Consider the following 13,918-nt stretch of genomic DNA (forward strand, 5'->3'; position numbering starts at 1 on the left):
TTTAGATTCTCAATCAATCAATGTTGCTCTTAATAAGAAATGATCACAGTTTTAGAATCAGAGGTTTTCTAATGTGAAGTTTGAGGATCAGAGGTTTGACTGTGATGAGGTATTTAAAGTCTCTGTGTTAATCAGTCAGATTAAAGTGATGCTGACAGACACAGACACTGAGAACCTCAGAGAACTGACGACCAGCTGCTGCACGTTACTCCAGGCTGTAAACAGTTTAATTTATTCACGTGTTCTGTCATTGTCCAACGAAGAACCCCAAGAGATGGAATGTGGAGGTTCTCTGGTTCTCTGCAGAAAGGTTCTTTAAGGTCTCTGAGAATAAAAATGTTCAGAAGTTCAGATTCAAGGGTTAATTGAGGAGGTTCTAACGAGAACGTTTTAATGCCCCTTGGTTTTTTAACTTGTGTATCATTAGTTGTTCAGTTGAGTTGAAGCTTGACACATTTAAAAGTGTTAACATCAGACATTTTGGTGTTGTCATTTGCTGCTGCCATTATCTCTTTGAAAATCAGTTTGACAGTGAAGCAAAATGAATCCTGGGATATGTTGAGCTGAGGAGGATCCAGCTGTGGGGATGGAAGGTTGTGTTTGAGGGAACAGTCGGGCCACATGACACCACCTGTCTTCAAATGACTGCATCATGATAAAAAAGGTTCATGAGCAGCTTTCATGTTTTTCGTGCTGTTTGTGTTTCAGGATGATGCTGAACGATCGGTGGACCATCATGAACAACAGCAGTTCAGAGCTCGACAGCAAGCGGCCAAACAAACACAAGGTGAGCCGCAACAGGTGCTGTGTTAGCTGTTAGCCTGCTAGCCAACGTCCACTCTGATGTCAGGAGCTGTGTGATTGGATAATTGAGGTTTGATAATACAGCATTAGTCACTATTGGATTTACCCCTCACATGGATGGTTAAACCCGAGGTGTTATGGTTATGGTACATAATCAATGTTTTAATAATCTGGACTATAACCAAACTTTCTACCTAGGTCATGAGTTTTCTCCAAAACCCAGGAAGTAATGAGCTCATCAGCAGCGAGTGTCTTCACAAAGACATTCCTCTAAAAGGACAAATGTCCAAACAGAAGTTACAAAATTAGAAAGTGCTGCATCAAGCTGCAGTTTAAGAGATCAAAGGAATCTCGGTATTCTGGGTCTGGATCAAACTGAACCTGGTTCTGTTGGTTCAAAGTGAAAACACCTTGTTGAGGTTTAGACTTTTGGACCAATCACAGGAAGTAGAGACACATTAAACAATAGAAGAAGAAAAAGAAGAGGAAGCAGCTGCCGTCGATAAAATGTTTGAACCATGAGGACGTTCATTTGGTGCATTTGAACTAGTGTGGAGTACTGCAGTACTGTGGAGTACTGCGCCTGAAGGTGCTGATGCTGCTAGTAATACCATCATGATGTTACCATGGCAACCAGATGAAGCGCTTCATTCATTTTCTCCATTCAAACAGAAAGACTACTACCCCCCCCCAACTACAAACCAATCAACCAATCAGTGTCCAGGATAGGTAGATGACGCCCAACAAAAAACAAGCATGATTTTTTTAAACCTCTGTGATGTTGACTAATAGCAGCATGGCTGACAGCGCTCTTTGGAATGATGCTGTCAGCATCACAAATGTAAAACAGAGCAAAGTTTAATCAGGCTTCTGCAACAGCACCCCCTATAATTTTGTTGCCTCCTAAAGGGATTTTCGTAACAGAGTGAAAAAGTCTGTCTGGTTATGTCATGCATGTTGTAAAAGATGATAACAGTGATACAGAGCATAAAGGTGTCGTGTTACAGTGAGAGGGAAATAATGAACTAAAATAAAACAGAAAGTACAGTTTCGGTACCTCCTCCACCTCCTCCTCCACAGGCGGCTGCAGATGGTATGGTCTGAGTCTGAGAGAGAGAGAGAGAGGGGTAGAGCACGCATCACAGAGTTAATCTGTTAATCTGAAGTTAAACTGTCCGATTAACACGTTTCTAATCTGCTGCAGCTGTTCACTTCACAGATTAAATCTGAACTAACACACACTTTTAAACTCAATTTAACAAAAAGATGAAAAGTCAATTTAAAAGTAGAAATCAGATGAAAATCAAACAGTGATGTTTGATTTTGAAATGTTGAAGAGAACGTGCGTGTGTGTGTGTGTGTGTGTTCAGAAATGCTGCGGCTTCCTGTTGTGGTTCGTCATCGTGTTGGTTGTCATAGCAGCCATCGTCGCAGCAACAGTCACCATCCTGTACCTGAACCAGTTTTCTCTCCCATTCATCAGCAGGTAACACCTGTCTGTCTCTCTCCCTGTCTGTCTCTCTGCCTGTCTGTCTCTCTGTCTCACCTGATTCAATGTTGCCATGTCAACAGGGGTGGAGTCTCCTCCTCACCTGTGGTTTCCACCAATTCAAAAGAGTCTGGAGCCCTGGTGACAGTGTCACGTGTCACAGCAGGAGAACCAATCAGCATCTTCCTGGACCCCAACTGTCAAGACTACAGTGAGAGCTTCCTGCGCTGGGAGGCGCTGCAGAGCTCTGTCCTGCGAGCGCTGACCAATCACAACACAGACGACTGGCAGGAGATAGGACTGGTCCAGAAACTGGCTGAAGAACTGAAGGTGTTATCAGGCCATGCCCACAACATGAGGGTGGAAGCTGATTCTCTGAAAAGAGGTCAAGGTGTTCTGGACCAACGGCTGGATGGACTGCAGAGCGAGCAGAGTCGCATCATACATGTGAGTCCAGGTACCAGGAAGTCTAAAAATTAACAAAATAAAAGCCTCAGGTGAATGTCATCCTCTTCCTCACCTGTGCAGGTGCTAACAGACGTTCACTCAGGTATGTCCAAGATATCAACAGGTGTCAGTGATTCTCTGCTGAGCCTGGAGAGGGAGACAGAGAGTCTGAGGAGACTGAAGGCAGAGCTGCACAAACACAATGACAACAGAGGTATATAACTACACAATAACAATAACACAGCCATGCAACTTCTCCAACAGAACTCTATCTCTCTTTCTCTGACTGTGTGTGATGCTCTCTCGCCCTTAGCGGTCAGACCCAGAGACTGCAGTGATGTCATGGCGTCTGGCATCTCTCAGGACGGAGTTTATTCTGTTTTTCCCACACATGACCCCGACGGCTTCATGGTCTACTGTGACATGTCAACAGACGGAGGAGGGTGGACGGTACCAAACACAGAGTCAAACAGCAGTGCCTTCTGCTGGTCACCACATGAACTGAAAGAAGGGAACTGGTTTAACTTGCTCAATGTGTGTGTGTGTGTGTGTGTGTGTGTGTGTGTGTGTGTGTGTGTGCAGGTGATCCAGAGGAGGCAGGATGGTTCTGTTAATTTCTTCAGAGGTTGGGAAGCGTACAGAGATGGCTTCGGACAAACAACAGGAGAACATTGGCTTGGTGAGACACACACTTACTGATGAAATACCTGATCCAATTGATTGATTAACGATATATGATTTAAAGACTGTGTAAAGCAATGAAAAATAGTTTGTCACATTACAGAGCAAAGCGTAATCAACCACCCCGTTAAATGTGATTGCTTAAAAAATAGTACATTTAAAAGTTGGGTTGAATATCATAAAAAAATGAGCTGCTCTCCCAAACTGGGCATGACCTGGCAGCCACGGGCAACATGCCCAGCTCTGTCAAGTTCTCTTGTTCTTATTGGGATTGGGTTCATCTATTGACAATGACTGACAGCCAATATCGTGATGCCCAGCCTCCCTCTCCGTTCGGCAAAAACATGCTGTGGGACGAGTGCGTGGCTGACCTGGGGTTGAGAAGGAGGAAGAGCTCCAAGGTTCGATTCAGACCACGGCCCTTTGCTGCATGTCCTCCCCCACTCTCTATATGTCCCCCTTCCCAGCTAGCTCTCTGTCCTATCAAAAAATAAAGCCCAAAAAAAAGTCAAGAAAGAATGTGAGATGTTAGGGTTAGGGTTAGGGTTAACCCTAACCCTAACCCTAATGTCGGGACGCTCCCCAGTCACAGGCTCAGATTTAAAACTCCTCCAGCTCAGCAGCACAGAGCTTGAGCATTCTTGGACACACCTTGTCTGGGTCTCCTCTGCAGTGATGGTTAACACAACACACAATAATGACCAAAACAGCTACAAGCAGGAGTCTCTGAACCTGTGAGTAACCATGGTTTAGCATAATTATGCACCTCGCAAGGGGACACACTAACATTGTCATTAAGTGGAGCCAAAACAAAACCTCTGTGATAACATGTTAGTGTGAAGTACATCTGCAACTTTGTCCTCTTTGTCTTCTGGCTTTCTTCTTGTGGGGTGTGTATGTCTATTTTTACACTGTGCTTCAGTGTATTTGTTTTTAAATCTGTTACGTGTGATAAATACCACTTGCATTACAGAAACTACTAAAAATAAATATATATCAATTGAAACCGTTTTCTGATCAGCATTTGGGTTGTTTTCATTCTTATTCTTCATATGACCACTGACACGTTATTAGGTATTCTGCGTTTATCTTTGTTCTGATATCACCAGATAACATGGGCATTAACTTTACCAATATTCGGTGTGGCGCATGATGGGAGTTCTCCCAGCAGTCTGGTCCTATAGCAGTGTAACTAAGGGATGGTTCAGGACCTGATCCAGAAGAGGAAGACAGATGGTGTCTGACTCAGGAACCCAGAGTGTGAGCTGGTTCCACTAGAGAGGAGCCTGGTAGCTGAAGGTTCTACCTCCTGTTCTACTCTTACTTCATAGCTTCATAGAAATGTACAGCTGGGTGTCGTCTGCGTAACAATGGTAGTGTATGTGGTGCTTTCTGATGATGTTGCCTAAGGGAGAATATATAAGGTGAAGATTATCGGTCCAAGGACAGAACCTTGTGGAACTCCATGACTAACTTGCATGTGCATGGGGGGGGGGGGGGGGGGGGGGGGGTCATTGTTGACGTTAATAAATTGAAATCTATCTGATAAATATAATTAAAACCAGTCTAATGTTCCTCTGATCCCTTCACGTTGTTCTAGTCTCTGGAACAGGATCTTATGATCTATGGTGTCAAACGAGTACAGAGACAAGTCCATCATCTGAGGCCATGAAAAGGTCATTAGTGACTTTTAACAGCTGTTTCTGTGCTGTGATGGATTCTACATCCTGACTGAAAGAGATGTGGTTGTGTTCCAATTGAACATGAAGAATCAAACAGATCATGGTGGTTAACCAGGTTATTGATTGACAGGTGGTGAGAGGTGTTGTTGAGACGTGGCCCTGCTAATTTTACTAGTTAACTAGGTGAACTAGTTAAGTTTGTAAATTACAATTTGATTAAATTAAAACAAAAAGATGAAGCGCTCATAAAACTCTCTTTGTCTGTCTACATGTCTGTCTCTCCACCTGTCTGTCTCTCAGGTCTACAGAGGATGTACTCTCTCACCAGGTCAGGTGGTGTAGAGTTACGTATCGACATGGCTGACTTTGATAACGCCACGGCATTTGCTCGTTACGCAGATTTTTCTGTTGGTCGAGACTCAGTGAATCCAGAGGAAGACGGATACCCACTGACCATCGACCAGTTCTCTGGAACTGCAGGTACTCATACCAATGCACAACTACTGCAGCACCACACATTGTACTGCACACTGTACTACAGTACCAACAGGAGACTTCTGACCTCTCTAGGTGACTCCCTCCTGAAGCATTCTGGAATGCGGTTTACCACCAAAGACAGGGACCAGGACCAGTCCGAGAACAACTGTGCGGCGTACTACCAGGGGGCGTGGTGGTACCGTAACTGTCACACCTCCAACTTGAACGGGCAGTACCTGAGAGGAGGCCATGCCTCCTACGCTGACGGTGTGGAGTGGTCGAGTTGGACGGGCTGGCAGTACTCACTCCGCTTCACCGAGATGAAGATCCGCCCCAATGCCAGACCAGAGTCCTGAACTCTGACCCTGAACCTGGACTCTGACTTGAAACAAACCTGTGGGTTAATGTTTAACTGATGACAGAGGATTAGAGACACGTGTTGACTGTGATGTTATCATTTGTTTCATTTGATCTTCAAAAAGGTTTCATAGTTTCTCCAGAAACAATCAGATTGTCAAGAGTTTGGATCCAGAGGAAGTGGAATTGCTTATTTTGTCTTTTTCTCATAACATCCTGACACGTTCGTACTAACCCTCTCTCTCTCTCTGTCTGTCTCTCGGTCTGTCTCTCTGTCTGTCTCTCGGTCTGTCTCTCTCTCTCTGTGTCTCTGTCTGTCTCTCTCTCTCTCTCTCTGTGTCTCTCTCTCTCTCTCTCTGTGTTTCTCTCCCTCTGTGTGTTTCTCTGTCTCTCTCTCTCTGTGTCTATGTCTCTGTCTGTCTCTCTCTCTCTGTGTTTCTCTCCCTCTGTGTGTTTCTCTGTCTGTCTCTCTCTCTGTGTCTATGTCTCTGTCTGTCTCTCTCTCTCTGTGTCTATGTCTCTGTCTCTCTCTCTGTGTGTCTATGTCTCTGTCTCTCTCTGATTGGATAAATAACTGTTATTATTTCATGACAAACATGTGACCATTAAACACTTTGTGTTCTGACGTCTGTTTTATGATTTATTATCAAAATAAAATTTAAAAAACAAGAATGGATCAAATATGGATCGAACAGATGATTCACATTCAGGTTTATTACACAACAACAAATAATAGTGATGATAAAATGATTATTGTCATTATAAGAGTAGTAATTTATCAGATCATTAGATATGATCATTTATTAAACTGAGGTGGGGGGTGAGGGTTATCATAGATCACGTTTACTACAAGGTGGCCATGCTTCCTCTAACATGCAGTATGTTAGCATCTCAGCATGGTGACGCATAAAAGAGACAACTAGGTCAATTCAAGAAGGAGGAAGTTGTTGGAAAGGATCATTTGCAATGGATTGTGGGAGATGTAGTTCCTTCACAGTCTTGTAATTGTCTCTTTTCACCTCGAAGCTGAAACGCTTGAATGATTTTCTTCTACCCTTGTTTAATGGCGGGTGCAACCTACCGTTTAAGCTGCATTACCGCCACCTGCTGGAGTTAAGATATGCGGATATTTACTTCCGGAAACAACGACAACGTGATGACGTCAGTGAAGAGGACGCTATGGCAAATGTCAAAACCAAAACCTCCCCCCTGTGATCCGCGGGAAAAAGTGAAAAAATGGCGACGGTAGAAGTTTAGCGCCGGAGACAGAGACAGAGAGAGACAAAGACAGAGAGAGAGACAGACACAGAGAGAGAAACAGAGACAAAGAGGGACAGACAGACAGAGAGAGACAGAAAATCAGAGGGAAACGGAGACACAGATCACCTGTCTGTCTCAGTGCAGTCCGACCTATCTGACGGAACAGCCTGTCTGTGGCTCAGGACCAGAGGACGTAAGACTTTCACCTGTCTCACCATGTCACCTGTTCGACTGTGTGTGTTTGTGTTTGTGTGCGTGTGTGTGTGTGTTAACTAACCCGGTGTATTAGTTACATTATGCTATATCTGTGTAATATAATTCATAAATATATATTAGTTACATTTATTAGGTATTAGTGAAGACATGTTTGTCTGATCACCTGTTTCACTGACCACCTGTCTGTCTGCAGGATGTTTGAGGACCTGACTGAAGACTTCTGTGGTCTGGAGCCTCAGGTGTCTTCAGGGGGCGGGGTATGTCAGAAGGGGCGCGGTCTTGATGAAGAAGAAGGGGAGGGGTCCAGTCTGAGTGTCGGACAGTTTGTCCTCTGCCATTGGTCAGATGGACTCTACTACCTGGGCAAGATACAGAGGGTAACACACACACACACTTAATCACATACTCACATAGACCCACACTAAAACACTCACACTTAGACACACTTGCTGTGATTGGCTGTTGTTCAACTCCGTGCTTTAATAGGTGGGTGTAAATCTCTGCTGTGATTGGTCATTTTGCTGTGATTGTAAAGCTCTGTGCTGTGATTGGACAGGTGAGCTCGTCCAGACAGAGCTGCTTCGTCACGTTTGAAGATAACTCCAAGTTCTGGGTTCTGTGGAAGGATATCCAACACGGTGAGCGTGAGACAGGTGGACAGACAGAAAGTCAAAGACATACTCTCCATCACGTTGTCTTTTCTGTGTCATTCTCTCGTTGCTCTGTGAGTCAGAATCTTTTGTCCAATCACATTGCAGCTGGAGTGCCGGGGGAGGAGCCTCGATGTTCTGTCTGTCGGGGGGTGGGGCCAAACTCGGATGGCCAATCAAATCCAACCAACCAGATCCTCATCTGTGGGAAGTGTGGGATTGGTGAGTGAGACAGGCAGACAGACAGAGAGATCTTTAATCTATTATCTAGGGCAGCAGGCCCCATCTGATTGGCCGAATATATTAACATGCAGAGTGTGAATGCGTGGCACAGGGAACGACATTTATCGCAGTTCAAGTCTTTTGCGATACGTCTATTGTGCATGTTGATGTCGCGATGACAATACATTTTTCTCTCTCAGGTTTCCATCAGCAGTGTCATGTTCCTCCTGTAGAGGGCAGCAACATCCTCAGTCCCTGGTTCTGTAGACGCTGTGTGTTTGCTTTGGCTGTCAGGGTATTCACACTCTCACACACACACACACAAAAGCTGCTTTCAGATATGAACTGTGAAGTTCCTCTGTATTTTATTATCATGTGTGAACACAAATGTCAGAGTTTCTACAGACATTCTCCTCCTGACCTCCTGTATAAAGTATAAATCCAGGAGTTGTGACGTATTAACTCTGCTGCAGAGATCATGTGATCATGTTTACATCACCTGACACTCAATCAATCAATCAAATGTATTTATATAGCACGGTATCACAACAAACAGTTGTCTCAGGGTGCTGCACAAAAGTCCAAGATCTTAAAAAAGACAAAATCCAACTTGTTCCACTCCGACCAGTCATTAGCAACAGCGGGGAGGAAAAACTCCCAGGTGGAAGAAACGGTCGTCAGCTCTTCTCTCCACAAACTGTCTTCACGTCTTCGTCTGTGTCTTCTACGTGTGTGTCAGCACTTTGTCACCAGAGACATTTGTTTGTGTTTCTTCATGTCTGTGTCACGTGTTAGAAGCTCATCACCCTCCCACTCCCTCAGTGGATCAGTGGAGGACGCTCTGCTGTGTCCTCACTTCTCCTGGACTTAGACTTTACACTGGAGTGAAGGAGGAGACAGACAAACTGAGTCTCACTCTGACATTTGAGTTCACACATGATCCTCCAGACTTTCTGTGGACTTTATATCAGGGTCCAGACGCAGAAAGTCTGCAGAAACTTCAGAGGCTCTAACTCAGAATTTTGTGTTCACACATGCACCTCCTCCAGAGAAACTCCAGAGTTCAGTGCAGGTCTGAAAGCAGCTATACACACAGACATGCACACCATCATCATTGCTTCATCTCCAAAGAGACTTACGGTGTGTTCCTCCTCACAGAAAGGGGGCGCTCTAAAGAAAGGTCCAGTAGCTAAAGCTCTGTCAGCCATGAAGCAGGTGCTGTTGTACGACCTGGACTCACTGGACTGGGACTCTCAGCACCGGACCAATCAGCAGCAGTGTTATTGTTACTGTGGAGGCCCCGGAGAGTGAGTTCAGCCCATTACAGACAAGCACATACTGACTCATCACATGATCATGTCATCAGTGTCCAGTGTGACATGATGATGATGAAGCGTGTGTGTGTGTGTGTGTGTGTGTGTGTGTGTGTGTGTGTGTGTGTGTGTGTGTGTGTGTGTGTGTGTGTGTGTGTGTGTAGGTGGTATCTGAAGATGCTGCAGTGTTTCAGGTGTCAGCAGTGGTTCCATGAAGCTTGTATCCAGAGTCTGAACGAGTCCATGATGTTCGGAGACAGGTAACCTGACACCACACCTGTCCTCTGACACCTCACCTGTCCCTTGATACCTTGCCTGTCCTCTGTCTGACTCTCCCCAGGTTCTACCTCTTCCTGTGTTCAGTCTGCAGTAAGGGAACAGAGTACGTCCGTCGTTTGTCTCTCAGGTGGGTGGATCTGGTTCATCTGGTTCTCTACAACCTGTCCGTCAGCAGCAAAAAAAAATACTTCGAGCTGGACGAGATCCTCGCCTTTGTTTCCACCAATTGGGAACATCTACAGCTCGGAAAGGTGACAAATTGAGTCAAACTGGACCAGCACCAGACTAAGCTAGACCTGGATCAAACTAAATTTAAGTAACTCTTGTTTGTGTGTTTGTTGTGTAGCTGTCAAATACTCCTCCAGCAGACAGGGGGCAGTACCTTCTGGATGCTCTGAACAAATACAAGAGCAAGTAAGTGCCACAAAGCAGCAGCATGTTGACCTGATTCACATGGTCCAGTTTTCATCTGGTTCAACATATCCATTCTTTCAGTTATCCAGCTGAACCTAACCATCACAGTCAGGCTAGTGGTCACATGATGCTGGTTATCAACTCATTTAGTTAACTCAGGTTTTCCTGATCAAGATATGAGCATGTGTGCATGAAAGGGTATGAAAATGTTGAAGAGGAGAACATACACAGAATATTTGGTTTATACTGCAGAAGACAAGACCTTTTAATCTCATCAACACATTGAAGAGGAGAATATTTAGAAAAAGCAGTCATCTTTAGGTTTTACACGCTGCAGTTTACGGATTAAATCACATGTTCCACATTTTTACTGTAGTATTGTAACTTTAAGTTAAGGTTTGAAATTTTGAAAACAGTTTACTTCTGTTTTGAGAGCAGACATGTCTCAGGAGATGTAACTTCACTGAACCAGGTCTGTGGATGCAGAGCTCCCTCTGTGTGTGCACCGAGCTAGAATCTGAACCAGAATATGATTCAGAACATTTTAATTATGAAACGTCCTCCTGATACAGCTCTCACTGAATGTGTGTTTTCCATGTTTCACCTCTTTTGGTATTTTGTGTTCACTGTTAGCAGCAACAAAATATAACAACTTTTTTTTACATTTTGAGTCCAGTGCTGCATCTTAAGATTTTCATTCAATTCTTCCTTAAATGTTTCTATGATTGCTCTGCAGTTTAAGAATGTGTCATGAATCTGATGTAGCGTTTTCTTAGAAAACTTCTTAAGAACAAATTTAAGAAAACTTTTAAGAAGGAATTGGTGAATGAGGCCCATTGCTCCTACGGGTCGGGTTGGTTCTGTTGGGCTCCAGCAGCTGACAAAGGTTCATCCTCTGAGGAGAATCTAGATCTTTCAAAAACTCATCAGATCAGGATCTTGTGGGTCTCTGAAGACCCTGGTCCTCCTCAGAGACAAGAACAATCCACACCAGCTCCACGATCCTTTAAGAACATGATGTCATGGTTCAAATGTGGGAACTGTTGGTTTCTCTATATTAAATATGATTTGAAGGTCTTGACCTTTTATGTAAAGAACATTGAGATAATGTATATTATGATTTGGGCTTTACAAATAAAATTGACTTGAATTCAGAGGAAGGGATTGGTCAGTGGGCGGAGCTTTTATATAGTTTGATCTCTTTTCTTCAACTTAACCTGGAGCAGGTTAGCTGTTCAGCATAAGTTACCATGGTGATTTCCCTGACAACAAGTGAATGAGCTTCGTAGGACTGAAAACTCCCTGATGGTTACCCCGATAACCGCAGATCCTGCTTCGTAGTACAGGCCCCTTGTTCTCTTGTGCAGGTTTCTGTGTGGGAAGGAGATAAAGAAGAGGAAGTGCATCTTTCGTCTGAGGACTAGAGTTCCGCCTAACCCCCCCTCCAAGCTTTTTCCAGAGCGTGCTCAAAATGAAGGGGGACGGAGCCTCAAGAACGGTGTGGACAGAAACAGGTAGTTGTCATGGTGACAGTGTGGGAATGCCATCACCTGACCTGCTCAGTCATATGACACCAATGTGCTGTGTTTGTGTTCAGTGCTTCAGCCAAGAGGAAGAGGAGGAAGTCTAAGTGGCTGCTAGAAGACGCCATCCCTAACGTAGGACTCCTTTCCTTCTGTTTCCTGTTTCCTCAAGTGTCAAATCAAGAGACAAAAAGGTTGTTTGTGTTTGTTGTTTGTAGAACGAGTCGTCCTGCAGCTGGACGTCCAACCACCACATGGCCAACTTCTTCGACTTCACCCTGGATGAACTGCAGAGCCTCAAGAGGTGAAACCAATCAGTACACTTCAAATTATCAGTGATCAGCTGATCACTGGCACCATGTGATTAACTCCTCAAAAAATCAGTCAGCTGATCAGTTTTTGATGTCCTCAACTCCTCCAGTAGAACCATCAGTATTGATCAGGATTCCACTGATGCCTCCACCTCAGGTTCTGCTACGACCAGCGCCTCCTACCACCTCAGGTAACTGACGTTACCTAACAGTTAACTTATGTTCACTAACATTTAACAAACCATTCAATATTAAAGTTGACCTCTGACCTCAGGAGGAGGGTGGGCAGCAGGAAGAGGAAGTTGCCCAGCTACAGCCAGTGGGCCAGTCGCAGTGAAGCAGGGGAGGAGCTTACTGGGATATTGGAGGATCCAGAAGCTATAACCCACGCCCATCTATCATCAAACTCCTCCCATTTCCTTTCCAACCCCTCCCAGCTGCACTCTTCCATCTCCTCGTATTTTGGAGTGGCGGGCAGACTGACCAATGGGGAGAGGTACCAGGTGCTGGCTCGACGAATCACTCCACAGGGGACGGTCCAGTACCTGCTGGAGTGGGAGGGGACAACACCATATTAGGATGTTTTCCTGGGGCGCTCTGATTCCTCTTCCTCCACTCACTGGTTCTGCTGATTGGTTGAAATCAGAGCTCAGTTAATCATTGTATTTACTATCTCCATGACAACGATCCACCCAACTCATCTCCTGGTTCTAGGACGTTGCTTTTAGTCAATGTTTTTAAGAACACTGACGTCTTTTTTTTACAGAAATAGATAATGAAAGAACATCTGTTTTTATTCTTAGCTGCGGAGCAACAGTGTTCCCATGACAGCAAGTTAGACCCCAACATCAGAACAATGTCCTCACAAAACCCCGTTCATGATGCTATAGTCCTCAGTCTGTCCCCTCTAGCATCTGTCAAACGTGTCCCCGTAAACCTGTATCAGACACGTGTCCCCGTAAACCTGTATCAGACACGTGTCCCCGTAAACCTGTATCAGACACGTGTCCCCTTAAACCTGTATCAGACACGTGTCCCCGTAAACCTGTTTGATGTTCACGTGTTTGTAGGAATCGGGAGTCTGAAAATAAAGTGAAAACTAAATGTTTGTGTATAAACAGGCACACACACACTCAGTAGTGTTGCATTATGTGTTTTCAGTAGTTTAAACATGTTTGTTCTTATTTGTAAATGGTCAGTGGCTCCTGTAGTTTTCTGTAGCGCCCCCTGGCTGTCAGACAGCACACTGCCTCACATTTCCTCACCTGTCCTTACCCATATCCACCTCACAGTTAGTAACATCTGTGGTGACCTCTTCGGGTGTTTCTAATGCGTTGATAAAATTACCATCACTTTCTTTCTGTGACCGACTGTCGGGATCAAAGCTCCGATACCAAAACTACTAAAAACAAGAAACTATAAATCCCAGCTTCCCAGAGCTGTGTTTTTGCACTATGACATTAAATATCTATGCAAACGTCAAGAGAAACTGATAAACGATCATAGATGTTAATCAGTGATCAGGAGCTGTGTTTTGTTCATGTGAATTTGATATAGTTTGATGTTAGCTCATAGCTAACAGCCCATTGTTTAGAAAGAGGAATGCTAATAGTGCTAAAACTCTCTGAGCTGTTAAACTGTCACTTTTAATCTCCTCTTCTCTGCCATGGTAACCACGCCCCTTTACCATTGGATGGTTGTTGTGATCATGTGACAATTTTTCCTGTTGAGCTGACCAATCAGCTGCCAGCTTTCTCTGGAATAAAAGATGATTCTTGAGCTTTGAACCTTGT

The 13,918-nt window shown here is 44.4% G+C and overlaps 2 protein-coding genes across 7 annotated transcripts in view; both read left to right on the plus strand.

The window, feature by feature from the left end:
- Positions 1-6,562, plus strand: part of LOC109642656 (fibrinogen C domain-containing protein 1-like) — a 13,352-nt gene extending 6,790 nt beyond the window's left edge. For all 4 annotated transcript variants that reach the window (XM_069523106.1, XM_069523105.1, XM_069523104.1 and 1 more), the window contains 8 exons: positions 709-787; positions 2,175-2,290; positions 2,377-2,740; positions 2,822-2,954; positions 3,054-3,190; positions 3,323-3,419; positions 5,404-5,583; positions 5,674-6,562. In XM_069523106.1, the coding sequence (XP_069379207.1) occupies positions 710-787; positions 2,175-2,290; positions 2,377-2,740; positions 2,822-2,954; positions 3,054-3,190; positions 3,323-3,419; positions 5,404-5,583; positions 5,674-5,936 (1,368 nt within the window). In that variant the 5' untranslated portion in view covers position 709 and the 3' untranslated portion in view covers positions 5,937-6,562. The remainder of the gene's footprint in view (positions 1-708; positions 788-2,174; positions 2,291-2,376; positions 2,741-2,821; positions 2,955-3,053; positions 3,191-3,322; positions 3,420-5,403; positions 5,584-5,673) is intronic.
- Positions 6,563-7,090: 528 nt separating this feature from the next.
- phf19 (PHD finger protein 19) lies at positions 7,091-13,912 on the plus strand. Of its 3 annotated transcripts, none has more exons than XM_020107536.2 (14): positions 7,091-7,390; positions 7,607-7,790; positions 7,970-8,051; positions 8,172-8,285; positions 8,486-8,580; positions 9,444-9,592; positions 9,763-9,858; positions 9,939-10,128; positions 10,224-10,291; positions 11,659-11,805; positions 11,889-11,949; positions 12,033-12,118; positions 12,236-12,316; positions 12,400-13,912. In XM_020107536.2, the coding sequence occupies exons 2-14, from the start codon at positions 7,608-7,610 to the stop codon at positions 12,701-12,703; spliced, it is 1,656 nt and encodes a 551-aa protein (XP_019963095.1). In that variant the 5' UTR covers positions 7,091-7,390; position 7,607; the 3' UTR covers positions 12,704-13,912. The 3 variants fall into 3 exon arrangements, with proteins under 3 accessions (XP_019963095.1, XP_019963096.1, XP_069379204.1); XM_020107537.2 differs by having other exon boundaries at positions 12,239-12,316; XM_069523103.1 differs by lacking the exon at positions 12,400-13,912 and having other exon boundaries at positions 12,239-12,385.
- Positions 13,913-13,918: the final 6 nt, after the last annotated feature.

Source organism: Paralichthys olivaceus, chromosome 4, assembly GCF_024713975.1.
Source record: "Paralichthys olivaceus isolate ysfri-2021 chromosome 4, ASM2471397v2, whole genome shotgun sequence".
Classification (NCBI taxonomy): Eukaryota; Metazoa; Chordata; class Actinopteri; order Pleuronectiformes; family Paralichthyidae; genus Paralichthys; species Paralichthys olivaceus.